This window comes from Lissotriton vulgaris, chromosome 1_1 (assembly GCF_964263255.1).
Source record: "Lissotriton vulgaris chromosome 1_1, aLisVul1.2, whole genome shotgun sequence".
Lineage (NCBI taxonomy): Eukaryota > Metazoa > Chordata > Amphibia > Caudata > Salamandridae > Lissotriton > Lissotriton vulgaris.
This window is the reverse complement of record NC_141685.1, coordinates 591,309,287-591,336,195: the sequence shown is the minus strand read 5'-3', so window position 1 is coordinate 591,336,195 and position 26,909 is coordinate 591,309,287. Positions and strand designations below refer to the sequence as shown.

The 26,909-nt window shown below is 44.4% G+C and overlaps 1 protein-coding gene across 2 annotated transcripts in view; it reads left to right on the top strand.

The window, feature by feature from the left end:
• The first annotated feature begins 5,835 nt into the window (after nt 1–5,835).
• The window catches only part of LOC147747532 (vitellogenin-A2-like), a 527,187-nt gene continuing 506,113 nt past the window's right edge, over nt 5,836–26,909 (top strand). The window contains exons 1-3 of one of the 2 annotated variants that reach the window (XM_086954020.1): nt 5,836–5,962; nt 6,077–6,097; nt 6,201–6,352. In XM_086954020.1, coding sequence (XP_086810146.1) covers nt 5,923–5,962; nt 6,077–6,097; nt 6,201–6,352 — 213 coding nt within the window. In that variant the 5' untranslated portion in view covers nt 5,836–5,922. The other variant, XM_086954019.1, reaches the window with a different exon arrangement.

Below are 26,909 nucleotides of genomic sequence, written 5' to 3'. Positions count from 1 at the left end.
TGTTATGACAACACATATTTTCTATGTGTCCTGGAAAAACCAAATTGAAAATTTTTAAGTGTTTAAGGAATAACAATACATTTCTGAATGGGGTACTTCCAGTGGCAGCCAACAATAAAATAAATACCTGCGAGGCAGTCGGAGGGTGCGTGAGAGGGTGGGGAGAGGGGGAGAGTGTGCAGCATGCTAAGGAGCATGCGGCCGGGTCATTAATAATAAAAATTAGCACTTACCTGGTGCACCCGGCTGCCTTGCGCTCCTCTGCTGCAGTTTCTGTCCCCGGAGTCCATGAAAAAGCATTACGACTCTCATCAAATCCCGGCACTGCTCTCGTATGAGAGCAGTGCGGAGATTGGCCTCTGAGGGCAGAAAAATCTCTCCGCTCAGGACAGGGAGTCTCCAGCCTGGCTGTGTTGAACCTAAGTGGGCATGTGTGTTTGGCCTGGCCTAGATGGATGACCAAAACACACATGTGCACTTAAAAGTACCCATACCACTCCTCCTCCAACCTCCCATGCCTCTGCCCACCCCTCCCTCCACAAGCTGGCTCAGAGCCGGCATATTAAGAATAAAACAATACTAAGATTTCGTTTTATTTTTCACTTGCTGCTCAGATCCAGTGAGGCAACGCTCCACCGCAAGTGCAAAAACATAACTAAGTGTACCTTACCAACTGAAATCACCAGGTCAGGTGTTGAGGATTAACCCCAATGACTACGACAACGGAAAGTAAAATCAATCTTTGGAGGGTGAAATTCTGGCTGAAATGTCTCTCTTCAGCCAGTTTTCGGCAAACACTCAGTTAACGGAGGAGTCTCAACAGTCGACACAACGTAGTTGGCTGAGGTTTGAAGGACTATGGGGCATATTATCAAGGGGGGTTATTTCTGCTTTTTTGGCTTTAAAAGCCAACAAAGCGGAGATAAAATTATCTCCCTATTACCTAGCTGTCGCTAACACCAGTTAGCGACAGCTAGTAGGAGATAGCGACCATCTTGGGCCCCGCTTTGCATGTCAGTGATATTTATCACTAATGACATGCAAAGTGGGCGTGCAAAGATGTTAGCGACTGGAAACAGTCGCTAACATCGCTATCTCCTATTACCAACTTTTGGAGATATTCGTGCTGAGCAGTTCTTAGCCATGTTATCCAATGGTGGGTGGATAACATGGCTAAGAGCATTAGCTCGGTAATGCATGAATATCACTGATATTTCAGCGATATTCATGCATTTCGGCCGATTTTTATCGCTTAGGAGATATATCTTGATAATAGCAAGGTTCCTAAGCGATAAAAATCGCCACAGCTCGGCGATAAAAATACCGCCGCTAAACCAACATAGCGATATTTTATCGCTAGTTGTTGGTAATATGCCCCCATGTTTGTCAACAACATTAAAGTAGGTTATCGGACAGACAAGATGGAGGACGGTTGGAACAACAATTCTCGAAGGTTCAGGTGCATCTGGCTAGATATAAACCTGAAATTGTGTTTTGAAGAATACAGTGCATTACGGTCTATTGAAGAATCCTGTTTGGATTAAGTGGAGGTGGTGTTTGCATATATCCGGACCTTTCTTCCAATACACTGTGGGGCATATTATCTAGGAAGTGGAGGCAAGAGGCATTAGCCTCCTTGGTTTAACGCCTCTCATTGTCACTTCGGAAGCGCCAGGCTGCACCATATTACCAAGGATATGGTGCAGCCTGGCGTTTCCCCCTGCAATGGCACTAAATCTTACGACTTAATGCCAATGCATGCACCCTTGCACCAGAATGCAAGGGTATCTGCGAGCAGGGAGGTTTGTTTATGTACATGAAGGTGTCCCTTCCTGTACATAAACCTAAAATTCCACTTTTTAACTTACATGCGTGCTGCTTAATGGAGCACACATGTAAGTTACAAAATGGCATTTAAAAAAAAGGTATGTTTATGTACAGGAAGGAAGACCTTCCTGTACATAAACAAACCTTGGCATTTGCTTTTTTCCATGTGTGCTGCACAAGGCAGCACACGTGGGAAAAGCACAAACGAGGAGAAATGAAGCATTTCTCCTCGTTTTGCCACCTTAAGACCAGGATTTTTCTGGTCTTAAGTTTGGCGCTGCCACCTATTATCGCCTCTCTTCATAATAGGTACAGAGCCATATACTGGTCTGTCAGACCAATAAACAGAGGGGCCCTCTGCAACGAATACGGGCAGACGTCAGGGGAAAAGAACACAACTGTTAAGGTAAAAGTCCACCCACATCAATCGAACAATGGCTCACAAGGAATCCACAAGTTTACATATATTGCGCAGGAGCTCACAATGGGGGATAGCAGAAGAGTTATGAGGGTAATAGAATTCAAAGTATAAGTATACAAAAATCTTTATTTTTCTTGTATCATATTTAATTCATAAATTCGTTATTCAAAACTGCAACAGGCCAGATCGATTTAAACAGGATCCCACAACCAGGTAACGCCAACGCGCGTTTCGGTGCCACGCCCAGATCTACGGGCGCACCTGTATATACTAATCAATACAGAGGTCCATTGAACATCTATCCGGCCTGAGTAAACGGACCGAGATTACGCTTCAGAAAGAGACCAGGATTCCAAGCGGAGCTAGGTCTACTAGAGGCTGTCCTACATATAATACAGTCCTGATGAAGACCCGCCCTTGATGCGTGAAATCACCGCATCGCTCCCCAGGGTCGAAACGTCGACGCAATCCCTTTTTTTGACATGAACAAACTATTCAAAACCTTGTAGGATCCAAGATTGAATTGATGTACCTACAGGATTATTGTATATATATAGTTGTCAACTCCAAAACGTATACGAAGTAACAATTTTACTTGTTGTTTTTAGTGTGTATTATTTTTTAGCACAAAATTTACGTGCCATGTGTGTTTTAAATATGCTTTCGGTCAGCAATTGAAGTAATTTGTAATTCGTTTTTTCACATTTGAAAGTTTATGAGTAAAAATTTGCTTTCACTTTTTACTTTGTGGTCAGTGTGTTTGTTTGTGTGTGTATAAGTACATTTATCTCTGTATCCTGGTTAGGATCGCTGTACGCAAAAAGAACCATTGAAATACTAAAGCATTGTGTATTTTTGTCCGAAAGAACCATTATTATTTTGTCTATTACCCACCCAGGTTCTGAGGGTTACAGGGTAACCCCATTACATGTAATGGCTTCTTCAGTAGAGAGCAGCAGTATTAGAGAGCAAAGAAAAATCATCTGGGGTTGCTGGAAATGCTGCCAAATTTCTCTCAGGTCACAGTACCACTTACAGGCACACAGGTCCCAGGATGCGGGTTTCTGGTCCAGGGAAGACCTGGCCTGGCAGTTCAGGCTGGACTATTTCCATGAGGAGCAGGGTCAAGACAGATTTGCATATGGCTAGGCCCAAACTGGGTGGCTTAGTGAGCAAAAAAACAATAATTTAAACCCAGATCTTTGTGACTGGGAATAAATGTTTGTATTGTTTAGCATTCTGTACATCATTTTGCTTTTGTCAACCTAAGTGGGAATGGTATGCCCAGACATGCATCCCAAGCTCCCTGCATCTCAGGATACAAGCTAGACTGGCTGATGAGGGGTGATACCTCGAAACTGGTCCCGGGATGCTTGTTTCCGGTCCAGGCAGTACCTGTCTTGGCAGATCGGGCTGGACTGTGCCCATGAGGCGCAGGGTCAAGACTGATTTGCATATGGGTCAAGACTGATTTGCATATGTCTGGGTCCAAACTGGGGTGACGTAGTGAGCAAAATAAATTAGATTAAAACCAGATCTTTGTGACTGGGAGTGAATGTTTTTATTCATCATTCAAGCTAGCCTGACTGATGAGCTGTGATACCCCAAAACTGGTACCAGGATGCTTGTTTCCAGTCCAGGAAGGACCTGAAATGCCAGCTTGGGCTGGAATGTTCCCATGAGAAGCAGTGTAAAGAGGAATTTGCATATGGCTGGGTCCAAACTGGTGTGGTGTGATAAGCAAACAAAGTGATGGATTAAACCCAGATCTTTGTGACTGGGGGTGAATGTTTGAATTGTCAGCATTCCATCTATCATTTGTTTACTGACTGAGCACAGTCAGCAATTTGCCTAAAGCAAGATTGCCTTTAAGGTAGTTATGTAAGGAAAAGTTATTTCACATAATTGGTGAGAATAATTTTTCCAAATACTCTGAGCACAATTTAAAAAAAATAAGTGTCAGAATGTAAAGGGAGGTGCTTGCCGAGTCCTAATTTACTTTTCATCGAATTCAGTCATTTGCTCCCCTGTAGTAACCCAAGGGTCAGACTAATTAGCCTTCAAAAGTGTCATGCCAAGAACACCTTCTGCCTTGGATGCAAGCTGATTGAATTCAGCAGATGGCCATATAATATGTGGAATACAAAAGATAAAATAAAAATAACCCTTAAAGTTTGCTCTTCAGACATATGTCAAAGGTTCTTATATAGCGCCTTTTCACCGTAAGGTCTCAAGGCGCTTGCTTTGGGAACCCGTCCTGGCTTTTTCCCTGTGAGATAACCCCTACTGGGCATCCCCAAGGTGAAAGCCAGGCATCCCGCTGCGGTGGGGCCGTAGTGGAGATTAAGCAAGCTATTGCCCTGAGTTGCAGAGTGTGAACCCATGATTAGGTCAGGCACCGAAGTGAGAATTATCAAGTACGTGAACACTTGGGCTCAAACCCTGCCGCGTCGGGAATTGAACCCTGGTCCCGGGTCTGACCTCTGCTTCAGGGTCTGCCTCCTCTAACCAGTGAGCCACACTTCTCCACATACCCAGGCCAAAATATCCCTGTTGCTTTACTTTTACAGAAAAGCTGGCAGGAGTGGGGAGCAGCACAGCATGGGGGACCGAGTGTTTGAGTGAGGGAAGAAGTACAGGAGGAAGAGAGGTGTAAAATACATGAATGCTAATAGAGTGCTGAATGAAAAAAGAAAAAAGTACTTCCCTAAATGTGAGCAGAGGAAGAATACAAATCAGCCAATGAAGAGGATCATAACATAAGAATAGGAAGGCAAGTAATTGAAAAAGAAGGAATCAAATGAGAGTAACAAAGCCATGAGAAAGCCAACAATTGTTAAGCAGGGGTGGGCTGTAAATCCACTGTTCATTTCTCAATAGGTCTTTCACAACCAGACACCCTGTGCTGTCTGGTAGGTGAGACCTACTAATGAATGAATTATGAATAAGGGTAGTGGTTGTCTAATTCAGATTAGTCTTGTAAATTATGGATTATGCACAATATTAGTGAATATAAATGAAATAGAGGCACTCTTGTGCCTTAGTTTTCCCCACATTATCCTATTATTTTTTAGCATAAAACACATGAATTATGATAACTCAAACATGGATTATCAAACGTTGCACAGCTCCATTACTTACATGGTACAAATATGCAAATGCAGTCTGAATGATTGAGAAAAGCTGAAACTATAATAACACAACATTGCAAAGCCTGGTTTTGGTGACGTCTGGGGTCACTCACTGGGACTTTGCTGGCGTTATTCCCAATTGCACAACCCTTTGGCTTCATCACATCTTAGATAAGATCACTATTTAGGTCAGCATGACCGAAACAAGTATTCGGAACATGTGCAAGCGACAAACATTGGCGAAGCATACATTTTTTTCATCACAGTCCAATATATATATAGGCATATATGAATGAGGACTCGAAGATACCTCCGTCTCCCTCTTCCAGATATGTATAGAATACTAGAACACATAGAAGGGCTGGAATAGTCTCCTTTTCATTCTTGATTGACAGATTGTAGTTGCCAAGCTGAAATGTTCGGTTTATCTTGGCTGACAAATACTGATACGATGAGCAAACTTTACAGTTCGAAGAACCCCCTTTCCCAATTGTTGCTGTATAAAAACTAGAACCGGACCTGCACTCTCCATCAACCACCAGCATGAGGGGGATTATCCTGGCAGCTTTCCTCGCCCTTGTGAGTAAGTTAAATACCTGTCTCTATAGGAGGTCCATATGCTAAACAAGCGAATCAAATATCTGTCAAGGTATGTTTAGGTGTCTTTTTCATATGTTCATCTGTTTGTATTCAACAGGGAGTGAGCCGCACAATGTCGGTAAGTACCTGTGACTGTCTGGTTTGATTTAAAGGGGTACTTACGTCTAATGCAAAATCGGAGCTAAAGTAACTTTTGTTGTTGTCGCTGTGTCTTCTTCCAGAACCCGTCTTCAGTGAAAGTAAGACCTACGTCTTCCAGTACGAGGCCACTATCCTGAATGGATTACCGGAGGCTGGACTGGCCAGATCTGGAATGAAACTGAACTGCAAGGTGGAGCTCAGTGGACTGTCCCACAAGGTGTACCTGCTCAAGGTAGGGGATAAGTCATACACCAGTAAAGAGGGGCTGGTGGATGAATTCTTGTAGCACCAGTCTGTGAAAGCTATTAGCAAATCATAGATTTTCACAAAAAGAGATCAATTTAGTTTACAACGACTTGTTATTGGAGAAGGGCGTGCGTCTGAAATATGGAGACAGAAGCAGTGTGTGCTAGACTTATCCATTTACACTACTGAGTGAGTTGTGTCATTTCAGTGAAATTGACTTCTGAGGATCGGTCTCAGCCGTATAGATCGTTGGAGCAGATGGTAACTGAGTAGTTTATGATCCAACAGCTTTTGGGTTGTATGACAGAATGTCGAGCACCAAAATATCAGGCTACAAAAATATTTCAGCCAGAATACTGACTACCAGAATATTGTGAAGATAGGCACTTAAGAGTAAATGTATATTTACTATTCTTCACCCCACATCAACATATCTTGAAGATATATGCACCATTAACATACATATATGTGGAGTTAAGTAAAAAAAAACACTTACCAAGATACACTTGCCTTCAGAATATTTTGGTAGTCGGCTTTCTAGCAATGAAAGTTGTGTAGCACTATACTTAAAACTCAAGGCCATATTGACAAGGAGCGAATGCCACAGGATCGTCCTTTTTTCGAAGTTCTCGTGGCATTAAAGGGCATATTACCAACAACTAGCGATAATTATCGCTATGTTGGTTTAGCGGCGATATTTTTATCACCGAGCTGCGGCGATTTTTATCGCTTAGGAACCTTGCTATTATCAAGGTTTATCTCCTAAGCGATAAAAATCGTCCGAAATGCATGAATATCGCTGAAAAGTCAGCGATATTCATGCATTAGCGAGCTAATGCTCTTAGCCATGTTATCCACCTACCATTGGATAACATGACTAAGAACTGCTCAGGGCAGGTGTTAGCTTTTGGAGATATTCGCGCTTAGCGCAAATATCTCCAAAAGTTGGTAATAGGAGATAGCGATGTTAGCGACTGTTTCCAGTCGCTAACATCTTGGCACGCCCACTTTGCATGTCATTAGTGATAAATATCACTGACATGCAAAGCGGGGCCCAAGATGGTCGCTATCTCCTACTAGCTATCGCTAACTGGTGTTAGCGACAGCTAGGTAATAGGAAGATAATTTTATCTCCGCTTTCTTGGCTTTTAAACAGGGCCGTTTCTGCCATTAGGCAAGACTAGGCGGCCGCCTAGGGCGGCAAAAGGGCTAGGGCGGCAAAAAGCAGAGTTCGTACTGTACGTACGAAAACATAAACAAACAAACCTGCACTTTTAAAAAAAGCACGGCAGGAGGCGCCATGACAAACCTGAGGTGCTTCATCGTGCTGCTGGCCACCGCCTGCTTTTTCGCCGGTGGGGATACGTTGTCATCATCACTGGGGTAAGTGGTGAAGCGACCGTCACACGCTTTTATTTTGGTGGTCCAGACACTGCCCTCGGAGCCTTGATGTCAAACGTTCCCTTGCAGTGCTGGAGAAAGATTAGCGAAGATTGACTTCTCACCTCAGCTGTCTGCGAACGTACTTTGTCCAAATGATAGAAAGCACAGAACATGCTTCGTTAAGTAATCATTTTTTGGATTGAGGACAAAATATGTAAGGGGAGTGTTTCCTCTCATTAGCCGAGCTTGGAAACATAAAATCATATCACAGCCACCAGAATCTCAAAATGTAAAGTATTAAGTGGGAGCTATAAATAAAAATCAACATTTTCAATCACTTTTATCTCAGCCATACGGTAAGGGCGTTGGGATCACTCTCTCTTGCTTTGTCTGCAACAGGAGGTAAAGGTAGTTTTTAAGACGTTCAGAGTAGAGCTCTGAGCTGATGAGATTATCTAATAAATAGACTTGTGGCCAGATATGGAGTCGTAGCTGCAGGGTGTTTGAAATATGTCAAGTTTAATGGTCTATGCTCTGGACTAGTGTGCATCCTGTGTTTTTGTGCACAAGTAATAGCAATTTGTTGAATATATTTTCCCAATACCAAAAGTAATTGAGGTAACGTGGTGGAAAGAATTGTTGTAGAGTAAATTATGTGTGTCACCCGGATGGTCCCAAATTAAGGACAGCCCAATGCTCCAGGTTCAAGCCCCAGTGTTCTGTTCCACTAGCACCCAGGAGTCGTTGGTGCTAAAAAATTCAGGTTGCTGATTCCCTTCTCCCTTGGTAGTGAAGTTAGAAACCCTCTACCTTTTGCCAGACACTCTGCAATGTCTGTCTAGCACGTATATGCAAAGGGGTAAGGGTGGTTCCTTGGTGCGTTGGATTGCAGTGACCTACTACAGTTTGACGTGGGTACCTTCTGAGAATACAAACACACTCTATTTCAATATGATTTTTACAGATGTCAGCATATTTCTCCATTGTCATAAATGTCTATAAAACAAATATTTCCGCTTTTGGGAAGTTCTGTGCCCTCAAGGACTTGCAGTCCTTGTTTATACACGTCTAGAAGGACGAACCACAAGGACAGGATCCAATGGTCATTTTTGGTGGTTAACTAAACATGGGGGATGTAAAGCACATTTTTTAATCTTAGGAATCACGATGAAGAGGGGACTTGAAATTCTCTTCCGTCAAGATGAGAGTTCTATCCTGATAAACATGGAAAGAATGGAACTCGCGCTTCCCTTATAGCATTAAAAGAATGCTGATTTAGAGATCATTGAGAGATCATTTCCTATGCCAAGTCTAGCAAAGCAGATAGTGAACAGCGTTCTTTTATAGTAATGCACATTTCTAATGGAGTATGTGAGTGTGAGGCATGCATCCCAAACATGTCAACACCATTCAGAGAACAATGTTTTTCTGCACTCTTTAATATTTCCCTTTACAAAAATGAAAGAAAATAGTAAATGGGATGCACTCAGTTAAACTTGTCATAAATGAACAACTTAATTTTTTGTGTAACATGTTAGTCAAGTTTACTTGGTGGGGCTATTAAGAAGAAAGCATTTTATTGGATGCATATAATTTTTTAATCAGAATTATATAATATTTGTCAAAACATTTCCAGCTCCATGTTATGCATAGCCAAATAAATGCCCCCTGCTGCATCCTTCCATGGCAAACCATTTGGAGGTATACCAGTAAGGTAGAAGAGAGTGCTATTTCGAATCTTAAGCTTTGTGACTTGAGCAGCTCAAGATGTATGCCAGTGTAATCATGAACTGGGCAATATAGCTGGTTCACTGTAGTAATGTGGCACTTGCTGTTTATCTTGCTGTTATATGCTTTCTGGGCAAAACACAACCATTTTGTCACTTCCAAACTTTCCAAGTTCTTTTATATCTAATGTATTAATTCTTCTAGCCTGGATGACGGGCGGAGAGTGACTGTAGTAAAAGGGAGGGGGCGGCATTTTTCAATTCTTGCCTAGGGTGGCAAAACACCTAGAAACGGCCCTGAGAATAACACCTCTGTTTTGTCGGCATTAGGCTTCAAGCAGTGCTCCATCACCCACGCCGAGATGTTTTTCAGGCATTGCTGTTGTAAAACGCAGCCTCCAAGTATTCTCTACAAAAGAACAACAGCTGAGTATCATCAGCCTAGGAGACTACACTAACACCTGATGTCTTTACCAGGATTGCCAGAGGGGCGAAGTACACATTAAAAAGAAACATGCTCTATGCTTCAAACCCTGAGGTACCCCGCAGACAAGGGGAGTCTGGGAGGAGATTTAGGGGCTTAGAAATACCTGATATGAGCGATTCCTCATGAACGATTGGAGCCAGGACAAGTCAGTAACCTGCACTCCTACCTGTCTCTATCTTTCCAATAAAATTGGGTGGGCCACAGTGTGGAAAGCTGAGGAGAGGTCAAGCATCACCAGCATAGCTGAGTCGCCCTGGTCCATAGAATTGCGAATGGTTTCCGAGACTTCAAGAAGTGCGGACTCCGTACTGTACCCTGCTTTAAAACTTGTTTGTGAGTCATGGAAGCAGTTGGTTGATTCAATAAATTCAGGCAGTTGCCTCTGGGCTTCCTTCTGCAGACAGAATTTTTGCTGAAGCTGGCAGAAGGCAGATGGGCTTGAAATTCTTGTGCTCCGCAGGAACCGCATCCAGTGCTTAAGTAGAGGCAATAGGAATGCTTGTTTCTAGGCCGTTGGATAGACACCAGTTGTCAGGGAGGTATTCCAGATCTGGTTCAGGAGCAGATTAAGGCAAGGGGCCAATAGTTTTAAGAGCCGGGCAAGAATCTCCCAGGGAGGCAGACTTGCACTCGTACAGTTCCCTAAGTGACACCTCTAGCGGCAGAAGACAGGAGTCAGACTAGGTGCCGGGAGAGTCTGGGGTAAGGCTTTGCATGTGGGAGGAGGTGCGTCGATTGATGAAAGGCAGAGTAGATAGTTTTGATCTTTTCAAAAAAGTCTGATAGATCAGCACAGAGAGTAGGAGATGGTACAACTGTACTGGCCAGAGCCATAGAGTTAGTGAAGGTTTGGACTATTTTAAAAATGTCTCTGGCCAAGTTGTCAGATTGTTTAATTTGGCTGGAGAAATATTCACTCATCGTACTGCGCTTAAACTTATGGAATTTTTTCAATGCCTCTTTATAGAGGCTTTAGGCCACTGGATTGTAAGATTTTTGCCAGGAACGTTCTAATTTCTTACAAAGGCTTTTCTCTGAACGTAATTCAATGAAGAACCAGGGGGCTGAGGGTTTCCTTCTTGAGGCCGTCACCAGTCTAAGTGGGACTATACTGTCTATAGCGGAAGTGACCCAGCAATTGAAGCGGATACATCCCTTTTGGAATCGCCCGTCAGCTGGAGAAGAGCATTTTGGAGTGCTGGTCTCATAGTCTCTGGGGTGACCCTCTTTCAGTTTCTCCTCCTGTTGGCAATCTGCAGAAAATTAGACTGTTTGGATTCAAGCCAGAAACTGAATGGTACCAGAAAATGGTCAGTCCAGGTCAGGCTTACCAGTGCATTCACTTTAAGGTGGGGTATGTTGGAAAAGATAAGGTCAAGCATGTGGCCCGCCGTATGTGTAGGGGCTGTTACCAATTATGAGAGATTTACATCTTCAAGAGTTTATACCAGCAGTGATGCCTGGGAAAAATGTTCATCATCTTCATGGTCATTAAAGTCGCCAAGCACAATTAAATTGGCGTACTTCAGGAAAAGTTGAGCAATAATGTCACAGAGCTCTGGTAGGTGGCCGGTTGGAGGGTCCAGGGGTGTATATACTGACATCCTGGCTATCGAGTAGGGGGGTGAGACTCTGATACAAAAGGTATGGGCCTCAAGTTTCCCAAAATGCTTTATTCTCTTAAAGGAGATCTCTCTCCCATCCCTCAAAATAGCAGCCACAGCCCCCTCCTATCTTATTGCCACCCCGATTAGTGCAAATGATCCGAAAGCCGCCAGGTACCGCCAGCCTTGGGTCAGGGTTAGTGCCCTCTTTTAGCCAGGTTTTTGTTAGAAACATAAGATCTCAGGAATTTGACTCCAGAGAGAGCCAAATGTCCTCCGCATGTTTGGGTAGGGATCTACAGTTATTTAGGCAGGCCCGGATATTCCAAAGTATCAATGGTGGTCTCCAAAGGTCAGCAGACAACCATCCCTGCATTTCCTTTTACAAACAAGATGCTTTAAAAGTAGCTCATGTTCCTTAAATGAGCAGCTGCTGCTCCTAAAAATGCTTACCATTTGGTAATATTTTGGGGGTGCAGGCAGATGAGCACTGACTCACCCCCCCGCAAAGCTGCCCAACAAAGATCCCCAACAGGGAAACTGCCCAACACGGTCAACTTTCTCTTTGCAAATTAGTTACCTCCTCTTTTCAGGTGTCGGTAAATTTGTATTTGTTTGTGTCAGCAATTGCGGTCACAAACCATTGATACATCGCATAGAGATCTGCAAATAAGACAAGGGCAGCTAGTAACTGTTTTTAGTGGTATGGCGCATGACAGTACATGCTTTTGCTTTTTAGAAATATAAATAGAAGATGTCCTCAGCCCCTCTGCAGTATGATTTCTGGAGCTTACCGTGTACACTGCAGAAATAAACATAAGCGTACCTTGCTGTCTTCTTATATTATTTGTAGGACTCCGATTGAACAGCGGACGTTCAGCTGAAAATTCTTATACAATCCACTCCAGACGGAGGTTGAATCCTCACTCCTCGTGCATTGCCTGGCTTTAAACATATGCATGCTGGATAATACCATCCCAGCCAATCCAAGCACTGCTCTTATGTTGCTTAGAATACTAAACAGCACAAAAGCAGTGACAGGAGTTACTTGAGAAGGCAAGCACAATGCTTCCTTGGAGACCGAAGTGGCTTTGTCTCTCCCCTCCCAGCAGGTAGCATTGATTATGAAAGTCTGAACTGCGCATGTCAGGTGGGCCACTGCAAAAACAGCGTCCAATCTGACATGTGCAGTTTAGTTACCAGTGTCCCAATGAATTATGTACTAGCACTAGAGACACCCACCTACTGCTTTGCCGGGAGAGCTCGCTCTGTGGCCCGGCCCTTAAAGAAGCAAAATGAGTGGCAGTAGGGACAGGAATGTATTTTAAGAGAAAAGGATGAACACTGAGTGTATCTGGGAGGTAGTGTGGATCACATGGTTTATGACCAGAAAAAAATTGCTCTGTTCAAAAGAAACAAAGCTAGATAAAAAGCATAAGAGGGTCTATTCATTCAGTAATACTCCCATCAGAAGTAACAGTGTGTTTTTGTGTGTTGTGACCAGCAGCAAACCACTACACACACACACACCACTACCGAAACGCCACCTGTAAGGCGGTTGGTGCCTTTACGTGGTTTCTACAGCTCATGAGCTGTGATCCATTGGTTCAGCATTTTGAACTTTCAATTACTAACAGTGAATTTCATTTTTTGTGAAATGTTTTGTTAATAAAATTTACATTGTTGGAAAATGGGTTTCTGGTTGGAAGAGGTATGTACCCTGTCCAAGCAAGAACCACAATTCTAGTCAGGGTAAGTCACAAACACATCCCAAATGACCCTGTGCTCACCCTCTGGTAGCTTGGCACAGAGCAGCGAGGCAAGAGGCAATGTGTAAAGTATTTGTGCAACACTTCAAACCCTAGATCAGGGAAAACATAACACACAAAGATACCTGGTTAGCAAAACAGAACTTAATTCAATGATTAAAGACCAAAACAACAAAAATCAAATAAGTAGAATTGGAGTTATGAATTTTTAAAGAATAAACTGAAATTTAGTTTTTAAAATTATAAAGTGGCGACTTGGGTCAAATTCAAACTTTCAGGCCGACTACGATGGAGTGCGGGTTGGAGACCGGGTCCAGCATTTGTCCTCTGAAAAGTACTTTGGCTGTATTGTCATCGAAGATGAGATGCGGGGTGCAGAGAAGGTGATTCGTCATTGTCGAAGACAAGATGCGAGGTGCAGATGCATCATCGTTGATCCATTGAATGAAGGCAATGCGTCACCCTTTAAGGATTCTGCTGGAGCAGCACATTGAAACCCACTTCCAGGTGCCCAGGACTGGATTGACACCATTTGGCAGGGCAGACCCATAGATGGCAGAGTCCCAGTGCTGAGTTGGAGTTCTTCTATGCCCATGAGACTTTAATAAGGAAGCAATCCAGCAGGCCCTCCTGTGCACTCTGGTTACGGTTAAGGTGATGTGTGTCCAGTCCTTCTCACCCAGGTAAGGAGGTCAGAGGCAACAGGTCAGCACAGTAATAAATCAGTTCTTCTAGAGCAGCAGTCCTTCAGCAGCACAACAGTCCTTCTTCCTGGCAGAGTATCCACAGGTCCAAAAGTGTACTGAAGTGGTAGGTTCAGAAGTCCAGTTCTTCTATCCAGTGGTGCATTTGAAGTGGGGGAGACTTCAAGGAAGTGCACAGAGGTCCTCCCTCCTGCCCTGGCTCAAGACTCCCTACAGAGTGTTAAGCCCTTTGTGTGGGGACAGGACACAGACTATTCAGGGGTAAGAGTGATGCTATGCCCAGCTCCTCCCTACCATTCTGCCCAGGATGGGCCATCAGGAAGTGGATGGCCCATCAGGTCACACCTAGGCTCCATTTGTGTGCTCGTATCCCTCCTGAGGCGGAAGCCGGGAGGTCTGTTGTGCATTGCTCGTTTTTTAAAACTTTAATTTTCACACTTGCTTGATTACAAAGCTTTTAAATTGTTCTTACCTTTTCCCCTTCGCCTCGTTGCCCGACACATGCTTCAGCTGACTAACAGTTCTGATTTTTAGCGGCCACATTGGGTGAGAATTGGCGCTGTGACGCGCTCTAGTTTTCTTTAAAAGGGGTTCCACTGAGCACAGCGCTTGCTATCACTGTGTGCTCGTATCCCTCCTGAGGCGGAAGCCTGGAGGTCTGTTGTGCATTGCTCGTTTTTAAAAACTTTAATTTTCACACTTGCTTGATTACAAAGCTTTTAAATTGTTCTTACCTTTTCCCCTTTGCCTCGCTGCCCGACCCATGCTTCAGCCGACTAACAGGCTGATCAGTCTCGGCAGGGTGTTCTGATTTTTAGCGGCCATATTGGGTGAAAATTGGCGCTGTGACGCGCTCTAGTTTTCTTTAAAAGAGAACGGCTATGACTCCGCGCAGCGGACGCGAGCAGCGGACCTGCCGGACCCGTGCCGGAGTCGTGCCATAGTCCTGGCCGTCTGCGCCCGTCAGCGCCAAGGAGGTGCCAGGGGCCAGTCCTGCTGCTGATTTCAGTCCCTCTCCCATTATTTACACTGCATACTCCTTTAGCACCATGAGAGCACTCCGGCCACCTAGGTTAACTTGTCACTATTAATATCGGCCGGAGGAGTTACATAAGGGCTGTAACTGTCGCTGCTTTAGGAAGATGCAACATACGTCCCATCTCATACCCACGGTCGCCACGACTGTCATTGAGACGCACACCCCCTCTCTCCATTCCGGGGAAACGGGCTTTCTCATAAATGCTCGCTCCTTGGTGAAAAATAATATTGCATTTAGTGACTTCATCTCAGACAGAAAGCCCTCTTGGGCTTTTGTCACAGAAACCTGGGGATCAGACTCAGCCGGTCCTGACCTGGTTGATGCTATTCACGATGGCTACGCCCTCGTGAGACTGGATAGAGTTGGCCGGAAAGGTGAGGGCATTGGCATTCTGCATAAAACTTCAACTAACTGCCGTATCGAATGCCTCCCCTCCCCTCATAACTCCTTACAGGCCGCTCATTTTCACTTAGTCCCTCCCCCACGGTGTCCTTTATGGGCGTTTTAATTTACAGACCCCCTGGTCCCAGGTCGGCCTTCACCTCTATTCTCTTGGAAGTCCTTGAATCTTTTATTGATGTGCCCAAGTTTACTGTCCTTGGGGATTTCAATTTCCATCTTGAAAACTCCAACTCGCCTGACACCATATCACTTGTGGATTCCCTGGCTTCCTGTGGGCTTCTACAAAATGTGAGATACCCCACCTACTCAGCAGGCCTTACTTTATATGGGGTCTTTACAAATGACCCCAGAGTGGAAGTAGGCCTTCCCATTTCTCTATCATGGTCTGATCTTAAGGCAATCCCCTTTGAGTTCGATCCTGGGCGACAGGATCTGCCTCTAAAGGAAAATAACATCTGGACTCTCAAAAGGAACGATAGAGGCCTTAACAACGTAGCCCATAGCCCCTTCATTGCTAATCTCATTTCCCCTTCCAAATCTGATACAGATACTGCCGCTCAGGAATTGATCAACACCATCTCAAAAGCAGTTAATACTCTTGCCCCTGTTAAACCCCACTATTGCGCCAGAAAACGTCCATCGGCCCCTTGGTTCTCTGACTCCCTTAGACTACGTAGGCAGGAATGTAGGAGACAAGAAAGACTCTGGAGAGCTCACTCTGACCCGATGATAGGATCAAACATAAAAATCTTATTACAGGTTATAAGGCCGCAATTCTAGTGGCCAAAGAATCCTACTTTACCGACCTGACCACCTCTCTCAGTTCCCCTGGAGATCTTTTTAAAATTGCGGACTCTCTGTTTCTCACTCCATCTCCAGATCCCACTGTCCCGTCTCAAGAAGTCTGCGACCAGATCTCCACGTTTTTCCACACCAAGATCGTGGATATTCATTCCGCCTTAGAAGCCCTCAATTCCACTCAGGATTCCGCCTTATCCCCTGACCCCCTGCCCCGTGCCGCCCTGCTCTCGGTATCTCTAGGACGCCTGTCCAATTTCCCCCTCCCATTCTATGAAGGTTTAAATGCTCTTCTTGATAAGCTTAAATCGGGATCCCCCTTGGACCCCTGCCCCCTCAAAATATTGAAAGACTGCAGAGAAGTCCTGCTCCCCCCTTACCTTGATGTTATGAATTCGGCAATTTCAAATGGCGTCTTCCCTGCATCATGGAAGCTGGCTATTGTAAAACCCTTATTGAAAAAACCAACTCTGGATCCTGGTATCTTTAAAAACTTTCTTCCTATATCCCTTCTCCCTGCCCCAGCCAAGATGCTTGAGGCCCACCTCAATTACCACCTCAGCGCCTTTCTGGACAATGCTAGCCTGCTAGATTCCTCACAGCATGGCTTTCGAAAGGCGCACAGCACTGAGTCGGCCCTCACAGTGGTGGTTAACAACATCCGTGCTAAGGTCGACAGAGGTCATCCTACCATCTTGATCCTGCTCGACCTCACAGCCGCCTTTGACACCCTGTCTCCCTCCATCTTGTCTAGGCGGCTCGGTGAGATGGGAGTGGAAGGACCGGCCCTCGGACTCTTGACATCCTTCCTTAACCAACGTGCCCAAAAGGTCAAACTGGGTGACTTCCTTTCCTCTGCTAAGCCGTTGCATTGTGGGGTCCCACAGGGCTCATCCTTGAGCCCCACACTGTTCAACGTATGTGTGGCCCCACTTGCAAGGCTTGTTAGATCTTATGGATTGGAAGTCTTATCGTACGCTGATGATACCCAGATAATGGTCTCCCTATCCCATTCTGTGGAGACCACGGCCCTTAATTTTAAGAAATGCATGGAAGCCGTGGCAAGTTGGATGTCCTCAAACTTCCTCAAGCTTAATGGGGAAAAAACCGAGATCCTCATCTTTGGTGGCAAACAAGATCTCTGGTCGGATGACTGGTGGCCACCCTCCCTTGGAACCTGTCCCAAGCCGTCTCTGGTTGCCAGAAATTTGGGGGTCACCTTTGACACCACACTGGCGTTTGATAAACAAGTGAACAAAACTGTTTCAACCTGCTGTTTGGTTTTGAGGATCCTCAGGAAATTAGTACACTACCTCTCCCCTGATGCTCGGAAAAAGGTTGTTGTGGCACTCATCTCACCTCGTCTGGACTATTGCAATGCCCTTTACCTTGGCATTTGTAAAAAGCTTATTCATCGCCTCCAGATCATCCAGAACGCTGCAGCCAGGTTTGTGGTGAATTCCCCCAGACGTGTTTCTGTCACAGGAATCAGAAAAAATCTTCACTGGTTACCTGTACAAGCCAGGATTAACTTAAAGGCTCTGGTTCTGACTTACCGTGCTCTACATGGCCTGGGTGCTGAGGACATTGGGTCCCTCGTGTCCTTCTATACCCCGGGAAGGGCCCTGAGATCGGCTCACAAAAACCTTCTGACGATCCCCTGGATCGCCAAGGCCAGGTGGGGTGGGAGGATTTTTTTTTCCCTCGCCCCCAAACTGTGGAACACGCTTCCAGCTGACCTTAAGGGCCAGCCATCTCTTGCCCTTTATCGGAAAAATCTAAAAACCTGGCTATTCGCAGAATCCTACCTGTAATATCTGCTTCCTAATGATGCCTCCAACCACTCAGTTGTTTCTTTCCATCAGATGCGCCTTGATGCCTTCGGGTTAAGTTGCGCCATACAAATTCCCAATTCAATTCAATTCAATTCATTTGTGCATGGTGTCTAGACAGGAATGCACAAAGCCCAGCTGACAACCACCCCAAATGCGTATTGGAGACAGACTGCAGGCCCACAGGGCTAAGAGCAGAAAAATGCCATCTTTCTAAAAGTGCAAAAAGAACAGTTGATGGACAGAATGCAGAACAATGTCATACATTCACCGCAGTACAGATATCTGGGCCTAAATCCACCATTCTTTTGCTCACCATGCCACCCCAGTTTAGACCTGGCCATATGCAAATAAGTCTAGACCCTGTGCCTCCTGGGAACAGTCCAGCCCGAACTGCCAAGCCAAGTCCTCCCTGGACTTGAAACAACACCCTAGGACCGGTTTCAGGGTTTCACTCGACATCAGGCAGGATAGCTTGAATCCAGTGGCACAGTGAGCCCGGGGCCCATATCTGAGCGTACCCGCCTCACTTAGGGCAAGAAAGCTGGCTTGGCAGTTCGGGCTGGACTTTTCCCATGAGGCACATAGTCCAGACTGATTTGCATAAGGCTGGGTTCAAACTGTAATGGCATGGTGAGCAAATAAATTATGGATTTAGGCCCAGATCTCTGTACTGGGGTGAATGTATGACATTAAATTGGCTTTCTGTCCATCAACTATTCTTTTTGCATTTGTCACCCCGAGTGAGAGGGGTATGCCCAGAACTGTGTCCCAGGCTCACTGTGCCACTGGATTCAAGCTATCCTGGCTGATGAAGGGTGAAACCCCGAAACCGATACTAGGATGCTTGTTTCCGGTCCAGAGAGGACCTGGCTTGGCAGTTTGGGCTGGACTGTTCCAATGAGGCAATGGGTCAAGACTGATTTGCATATGGCCAGGTCTAAACTGGGATGGCATGGTGAGCAAAAGAAAGATGGATTTAATCCAGATCTCCTTGACTGGGGGTGAATGTTTTGATTTGTTCTGCATTCTGTCCATCAATTGTGTGTCTTTTATCTTTCTAAAAGTGGCATTTTCTAAAATTGTAATGATACATTTGACTTTATTGTCAAAGAGGATTTATCATCACAGTTCTGTAGCTACTAAATATGACAGCTCTACCTTCTTATAATTGGAAATTACAGGCTATCAGATGTAACAAGGAATCCCCAGTGTTATCCTATAATCTGGTAGGACTCACAGTAGTGAAAAACAAATTTGGGAGGTTTTCACTACAATTTGTTTTTTGCTACCAGCTTAAAATGTACATGTCCTACCTTTTAATTACACAGTACCCTGCCCTATTACTACCTAGGGCCTACGTTAGGTGTGACATATGTAACAAGCATTTGCAATTCAATAGGTCTCGCATTCACGCGAATTTGAGCTATTGGCATTGTAAATTACAATGGCTTTTTTATGTTTTGGGTTTTAAAACATAAATAAAAGGTATTGTCATTTACAATACTAATAGCTTAAACTCTTGCAATAAAGGGCCTTCTCGACCGCTTGTTAGATTGTAAATATCAGAGGAAGAGACCAGCCTGCGACGTCTTCTAAGTAGTGATGAATTGTGCAGTGACGAAGATGTGCAAGTGTTGTGAATTACACAGACATAAAGTGTGAAGTGAGAGTTACATATGATCCGAGCTATAAATAATAAAGCTCTCCAACACTTTTAGCTCTGTAATTACACTGTCGCGACTCAGGAGGAAGAGTGGGAGGGGGCTATTACCTGCCCTCTCTGTGATTTGAGTGTGCAGTGAATCGAAGCGTAATGTCATTGCGATATTTGCCCTAATAAAACCCACTCTAGCAACAGTAGGGCCCTCCTGGTGCAGGGCGGGCTGTGCTGTAAGGCAGGCATGGAGGGGAGGGATGGTCTCAGCTACAGCTCTGGCCTCATACAGTGCCCCTGCTATTACTAGTGAGCGAGAGGCACTGAGGGGGTGGTATTGGTGGTGGCATTGATATTGGTGGTAGTATAGGTGACATTGGTGTTGGTATTGGTGGTGGTGGTATTGGTGGTGGCATTGATATTGGTGATGATGGTACTGGTGGTAATGGTATTGGTGGTGGTGGTATTGGTATTGGTGTGGGTATTGGTAGTGGTGTGGGTATTGCTATTGGTGGTGGTGGTACTGGTATTGGTGGTGGTGGTATTGGTGGTGGTAGTATTGGTATTGGTGGTATTGGTATTGGTGGTGGGATTGGGATTGGTGGTGGTGGTACTGGTGGTGGTGGTATTGGTACTGGTGGTGGTACTGGCACTGGTATTGGTGGTGGGGTATTGGTGGTGGTATTTGTACTGGTGGTATTGGTAATAGTGGTGGTGGTATTGGTATTGGTATTGTGGTGGTGGTATTGGTGGGATTGTGGTGGTGGTGGTGGTATTGGTGGTGGTATTGGTGGTGGTATGTGGTGGTATTAGTGATGGTGGTATTGGTGGTTGTGGTATTGGTGGTGGAGATATTGGTGGTGGTATTTCTGCTTGTATTGGTGGTGGTTTTGGTGGTGGTGGTATTGGTAGTGGTGGTATTGGCAGTGGTGTTGGTATTGGTATTGGTGGTGTTGTTATTGGTTGTGGTGGTATTGGTGGTGGTTGCATTGGTGGTGCTTTTATTGGTGATGGTGGTATTAGTGGCATTGGTGGTGGTGGTGTTACTGGTGGTGGTGGTATTGGTGGTGGAGGTAGTATTGTGGTGGAGGTATTATTGGTGGTGGTGGAGGTGTTGGTGGTTGTGGTATTGGTATTGGTGATGGTGGTGGTGGTATTGGTGGTGGTATTGGTGAAGGTGGTGGTATTGATGGTGGTGGTATTGGTGGTGGTGTTGTTAATAAAACAGGTTTTTGAAAACAACCCATCAGGTGGCTTTAGTACTGATGACAGGTAACACTGTGGAATTCACATGGCTTAATTTGCTATTCATTTCTAAATCAATTTTACTTCGGGGGTTGAAACAGACACAAGATAATGCTGGCTTAAAGTGATTGAAAGCAGGCACGCGTGTTACGGGGGTTGCCCTGCTGTGTAAGAAAACACAAGCGGTTTCAGCTATAGCATCGCATGTCCAGCCAGCAGTAAGAGAAACTCAAAGTAAATAGTGCTTACAGACTAAATAACAGGTCCAGTGTAACAACTGAAGTAAAAGGGCCAGTCGCCATGGAAAGGTACAGATGAAGACACGGCTGTACTTAGTGGGGACTAACAAGCCTATTAACGAATCCGAAAAGAGCATTTATGAAAGACAATAACACAAGACAATACAAAATATTGGAGGAGAGTGGGCGTGGCTTCTCGCCCATACTCTACTACAGCAGTCTCTCTGAGCGAGCTGTGCATGCACGCTGCCGCTAGGCTCGACCTAAAAAAGGTGAACATTTGCATGCAAGACTGGTCCAGGGATGCATAGGAACAGTTGCATGGACACTCTTCTTCAGTCTAATTGTTATAGAGTATGCAGTTGTTTGCTGTTCCATGTAGACGGACATAGCATTGATATGTTTGTAGTGTCCTTTGTGGAATCACGACAGACACTTATCACTTTTATTACGGAGCCTTTATTCTGCACGTCTGCTTCTTACCCTGTCCTTATCCCAACTAACTTCCCTTGTGTTTCTGACCCCTCCTGTTCCCTTTCCTGTCTTGACTCCGCCCCCAAACACTGGACTGCATTGCACAGTCTTACAATGTTCAGACCAAAGTGTTCAGTTTCGGCTGGGACTGACTGATTTGAGTACATTCGATCTTGGTCTTAAATGGCACAGAGAGCCAAAACAAGTAAGTATAAAGAAGCCAAATTAAATGAATCTGTACATGAGGACCAATTGAGAGCAATGAATAGATGGTGTATTATTACTGCCTCAGTTCCACTAGAGCCTTATTTGTACATGCACGAGGTCTAGAGATGGTGGTGTCTGCAGCTGTGCCCTCTAATGTTCATTCATCTTATCCTTCTCTGGTGCTCAGACTGGTAATGAATGGTAGCTAAAGAAGAGTGTTGGATACTGAAGCCGAAAACAGATCTGATCTAAAGAAAAGCCTCAGCCAAGAGAGCAATAAGAAGGTGATGGAAGAGTAGGAGAGACAGCAGAACGATAAGGAGGGCATACAAAAGCATAGAAAGGAACAGAGATAGAGCGAGAAGGACGATCAAAGTAGATTGAAGTGAACGAATGAAGAATATAGTGAAATGGAATGGAGTAAGAAACGGATTGGGAAGATCTGAAGAGGATAGTGCTACAGAACAAGAGGGTACTGCAGAAAATGGGACATGAGTAAGGAGTTGAGAATAATGGTACAGAAAGACAGGAAAGAACCGGACTAAGGGTAGGTATTCTAAAAAAGAAAAAAACACTTTTGGCACACTGCAGGCCATGCATTGACAGCCAAGGGAAGCTAAACTCCTGCATTATCCTACAAAGCAGGCAAGAGGGACGCAAGGGCCGTAAGGAAAGCCTGCATTGGGGAGGAGACTTGTGGGTAGACTGAGCAGTTGACATCAGTAGGCAATGGATGGATCTAATGCTGGTGGGCAATGCGAAGACACAGCTATTGTTGCAGGTATGAGGAGCAAGCAATGCCTGTCTGTACGAGGGGAAGGCGGTGGCAGTTGTGAGGAGTTGACACAGGCAAGCAGAATGAGGTATTAGTACCAATAAGAAGTGCGAGTAACTGCTTCTCGTGAGAAAGGGGATACATGGGTATACATGCGAAGCATTAGGAGAAGGCACTATTTTGCTGGAGAGAACATGCGCCAGAGACATTTGCGGGGGATCTTCATGGTGAGGATAAAGACATGATTAGAAACTGTCGAAAAATTAACTAGTTTTACATAGTTGCTGCTGCCTGCTTTGCAGTCACACAGAGATGTAAACAACAGGTGGCACTATTGTCCAATTCGCGAGTCCTTCTTTATTATACCTCAGAAAATTTAAAGACACAGCCAGGCTACTGGAATTTTGGTAGAACATCATTCTTTATATAGAGCAAATATTTTATTGTTCTGCTTCCAAAAATATACATATAATAATAAACAACCATTCATTAGTGCGACTGGACCTCGGTAACAGGAGCTGAAAATGGGTTAGTATTGGCGTCATCTGAATAATACACCATAAAACCAATAAAAACACACAAGCTTCAACCAATATTCGAACAATAATGTACAAAAAACATCTTATGACCAATCCTAAGAAGCTACACTCAGTGCTGCTTTAGAAATACCATTGTCTGCCACAGGAAAAAAAACAAGCATTGAAAATGCAATATGTCTCGCCTTTTATTAAGTTAAAGCCATTTGCTTTGCTATACAATACCGTTAGAAAAGCAAATGGCTTTAACTTAATCAAAGGGAGACCTATTGCATTTTCAATGCTTTTTTTGTTGGAATCTGAAATTACGAAGCAGATGGAGCATTATGGGGCAAGTGTGGTAAATCTCTAATCAAGCACAAAACACTGCTGCTGCATTATCACATAATTCAGTGGCCCTGCTAATAGCACACTAAAATATCTTGCATTCTGGACTGGGCTTTCTTTACAACTGAAACCACTTCTCTGGCTTTGGCAGAGTTCTTTCTGTGGTATTTGCATTTGTCTGCTGAAACGCCACAGTTTCTGCTCTTTTCTCAGCGACAAACTGCATTCTCAGCCCTTCTGTCCTGCTTCTGATGGACACCAAGGAACCCGAGTAACATTACATTCAACTCCTTCAATGTTTAAAAACACCAGTCCGCTGCCTCAAGAATCTTGGTAGCAGGAGGGAAAGCGAAAACAAAACAAGCCAAAGCTGCAATGCCTTCCCCACGCCAGCCCCAAGGATGCATGCGGTATACATGGCACCTCGCCACAGCACTCCAAGAGATAAGGAGACAAGGCAGCAACAAGGAGGATCTAAGAAGCCTCCTTTACAATCAGAAGCCAGCGTTTTGCATTGAAGATGACGCTGGCCAATTAAAAAGATGGGCGGGCTTTCAACTCGGCCTCCGAGAGCTTTGGAATCTGTATTGATTCCAAGAAGCTCTCGAATGCCGAGAGCAGCGCATGCTCTTCTTTCAACAGCCGAGACCTAAAAAGTGTCTCACATAAGCCTGACCCTCAATAATAAATGTGGTAGGGTGCCATCATCAATATGATGCAACTAGCTCGCAGGCAAACTACTCCCCACAGCTGGCCCCAAGTACCCAAAAGGTAGAGGCATGAATCTAAATTAATACAATGTTGCCACACCTCAGATTGGGCTGTCTAAACAAATATGCTAAAGCTTTCCAACACACAAGTGAATAAACTTAATATAGGCCCTTCGGACAGTGCAGCGAATTTCAGACCCTAGATTTGACTCACTGGCAAGGGCACTAGGCAAAACATTTCTAGTTCGATTTTCTAACTCTGACAGGATCGCAAGCAGCAAACACCTGTTATGGCTGAGGTCTGCAAGTGCGTTAGTTGCGCAGTTTGGGAAAAACCTGGGCTCTAGTGCCTTTCTAAATTTTCGGGGGTTGCTGGTGGTGCTTATCTTTTTCTAGAGGATATTCCATTGCTTGCGTGTCTGTACTGAGAATGCACTACTACGTAGGTGGGTTTTAAAAATAAAAAAAGGCGTCAGACCATTCTAAATCTGAGGTTTCTCCTTTGATTGTGGTTTGTTTTGTAAGAGGGTTGGTCCCTGCCTGTTGACTTCCTAGTGTGTAATGAAAAAGGCTTTGAATGATCTTCTTCCGACCACTGGTAACCTGTTAAGATTTTTGAGAGCGTGAGGTGGTGGAGAAGGGAGGAACAGATTGGTCTCGTCTATTTTGGATGAAGACTCATCGGCCAACAGCAATTTCGATTCTTTGTATCCTGACAATTCCATTTCTAGAGAGCCCCACATAGATCCCATCTGCCTAAGCCATGTAGTTTATCACTAGGACCAGCAATGCCGTAGCGATTGTGAAAGGCACAGACAATGGAAGATTTGGCAAAGTATTCTCATTGTGTAAAAAGGATGACTGCACCACACCCAGATGGGTATGAGCAGCAAAGAATTAGGATTTTAAATGCCTATGACTCAGAGCAGCAACAGTGAGAGAGACACCAAAGTAAATCCAGAGAATAGGAATGGCCTTGTTCAATCTCCCATAGGTGGAGAAACAGTTGAGTCATTATTTTGTGCCAGTCCTCTTGTAGTGTAGTTCCTATATCACTAATATGCTCTGCGCATTGGAATAACATACACTATAGATTTGACATAGGACTGAGGTCAGTATGTCTCTATCGACTCTATTAAACTTAATTGTGTGTGCCAGCTAACTCAGAGGTCACGGGAAACTTTCTCGAATAAACAAGAAGGGATTATTCTCTGACAACAGTATAAACATGACAACTTTGTTACCCTTCGAGTCTGAACAATATCTACAGATTCGTGGAAACAATAGATAACTATTTCACTCAGTCAATCGTGCATGCTTCGTTTCTACAGAGTTGCACAGAAATAGAGAGACAGGCGTTTCAATAAAAAAGGTTTGTGATATGAACTGCTATAATCGTTAGACAAAGTGCGAAGTATAATGCGTACAGCATAAACAGTAATATAAAATAATACTGTAATAGCATTGTCTGTTGCTATGACATATATAAAAATACATACTTAACACAGGCTAAAATACTCAACTGGTGCTTCTAAAATACGCCTACCCCAGTGTACCTAACCTAAGTCTAGTACTAGGGAAGAAGTAGGTGCTGCCTTAGCATAAGGTTTAATTTTGCCAAGAATTGCCAACGGTTTCTCCAGGTTCTAATCAGCTCCATACCTTAGAATGAGAGAGATTGGTATCTCTTTCCCGGGACTCTATTTCCAAACACCCCGCAAGGGGAGCCAGAAACACTGGAGTAGGATTCTCAGCAGGAGGATGACGGCGTCTAGTCAGTGCATCAGCTGGGGAGTTGGCTTACTTCAGTACTTGCTGTGGCGAGCTGCGTCGTGCAAGTAGGTAGTCAAACCGCACCCAACCACACCGTGCTTTGCCATAGCAAGTGACGGTATATTTATACCTTGAAGGTGTTTAGGAATGCCGGTATTGACTTAAAAGTCAGGCATTTGACCGTCATGAATGAACCCCTAAGGAATAGATGTTCATGCATAACAAATGAGTTCTTAGAGAAATCAATATCCAAGCAAGGGGAAGTCCCTAATGGCTTAAGAGTCTGGTTTTCCAAGAACTCGTTGTGACGTAGATGAACGGATAGAAGTAGCCATGCCTGTATTTGGGTAACATGGAATATGCCTAAATAAGGACTTGATTTCAATGCCAATGTAAGGGCAATGTGAAATGTACCTATATAAGGGCATGAATCGGGAAATTCATACGGAATCTAAATCGATACACAACACTCTGCCTCATCCTTAGTAAAGCTGGAACACAGCTGGTACCCCAAGAGGTGTTTTCTTAACTCTCCAGTCTGCCTCATACCATTGAGGTGCAATGCAGCCTTTTGTTTACCACGACTGTGCACATTTTCTGAATTCCTTTTGTGTTCTGTATTACTTTACAGTATCTGCATGCACGGGCAGCCCTTACATAGCAGGTTTGTGTAAATAAACAACTATGTAAGCCCTCTTCTTTATAGGTACCGTCTTTCTTAACCAATTTGACAGTTCTGTATGATAAAATACGAGCAGTGCAAATGAGAATAATAGCTATGTCATTAACAAAATCAATTAGCCAAAGCAAAAAGTGACTGAAGGAATGCTTGAATTAATATCACCCATGATTTAC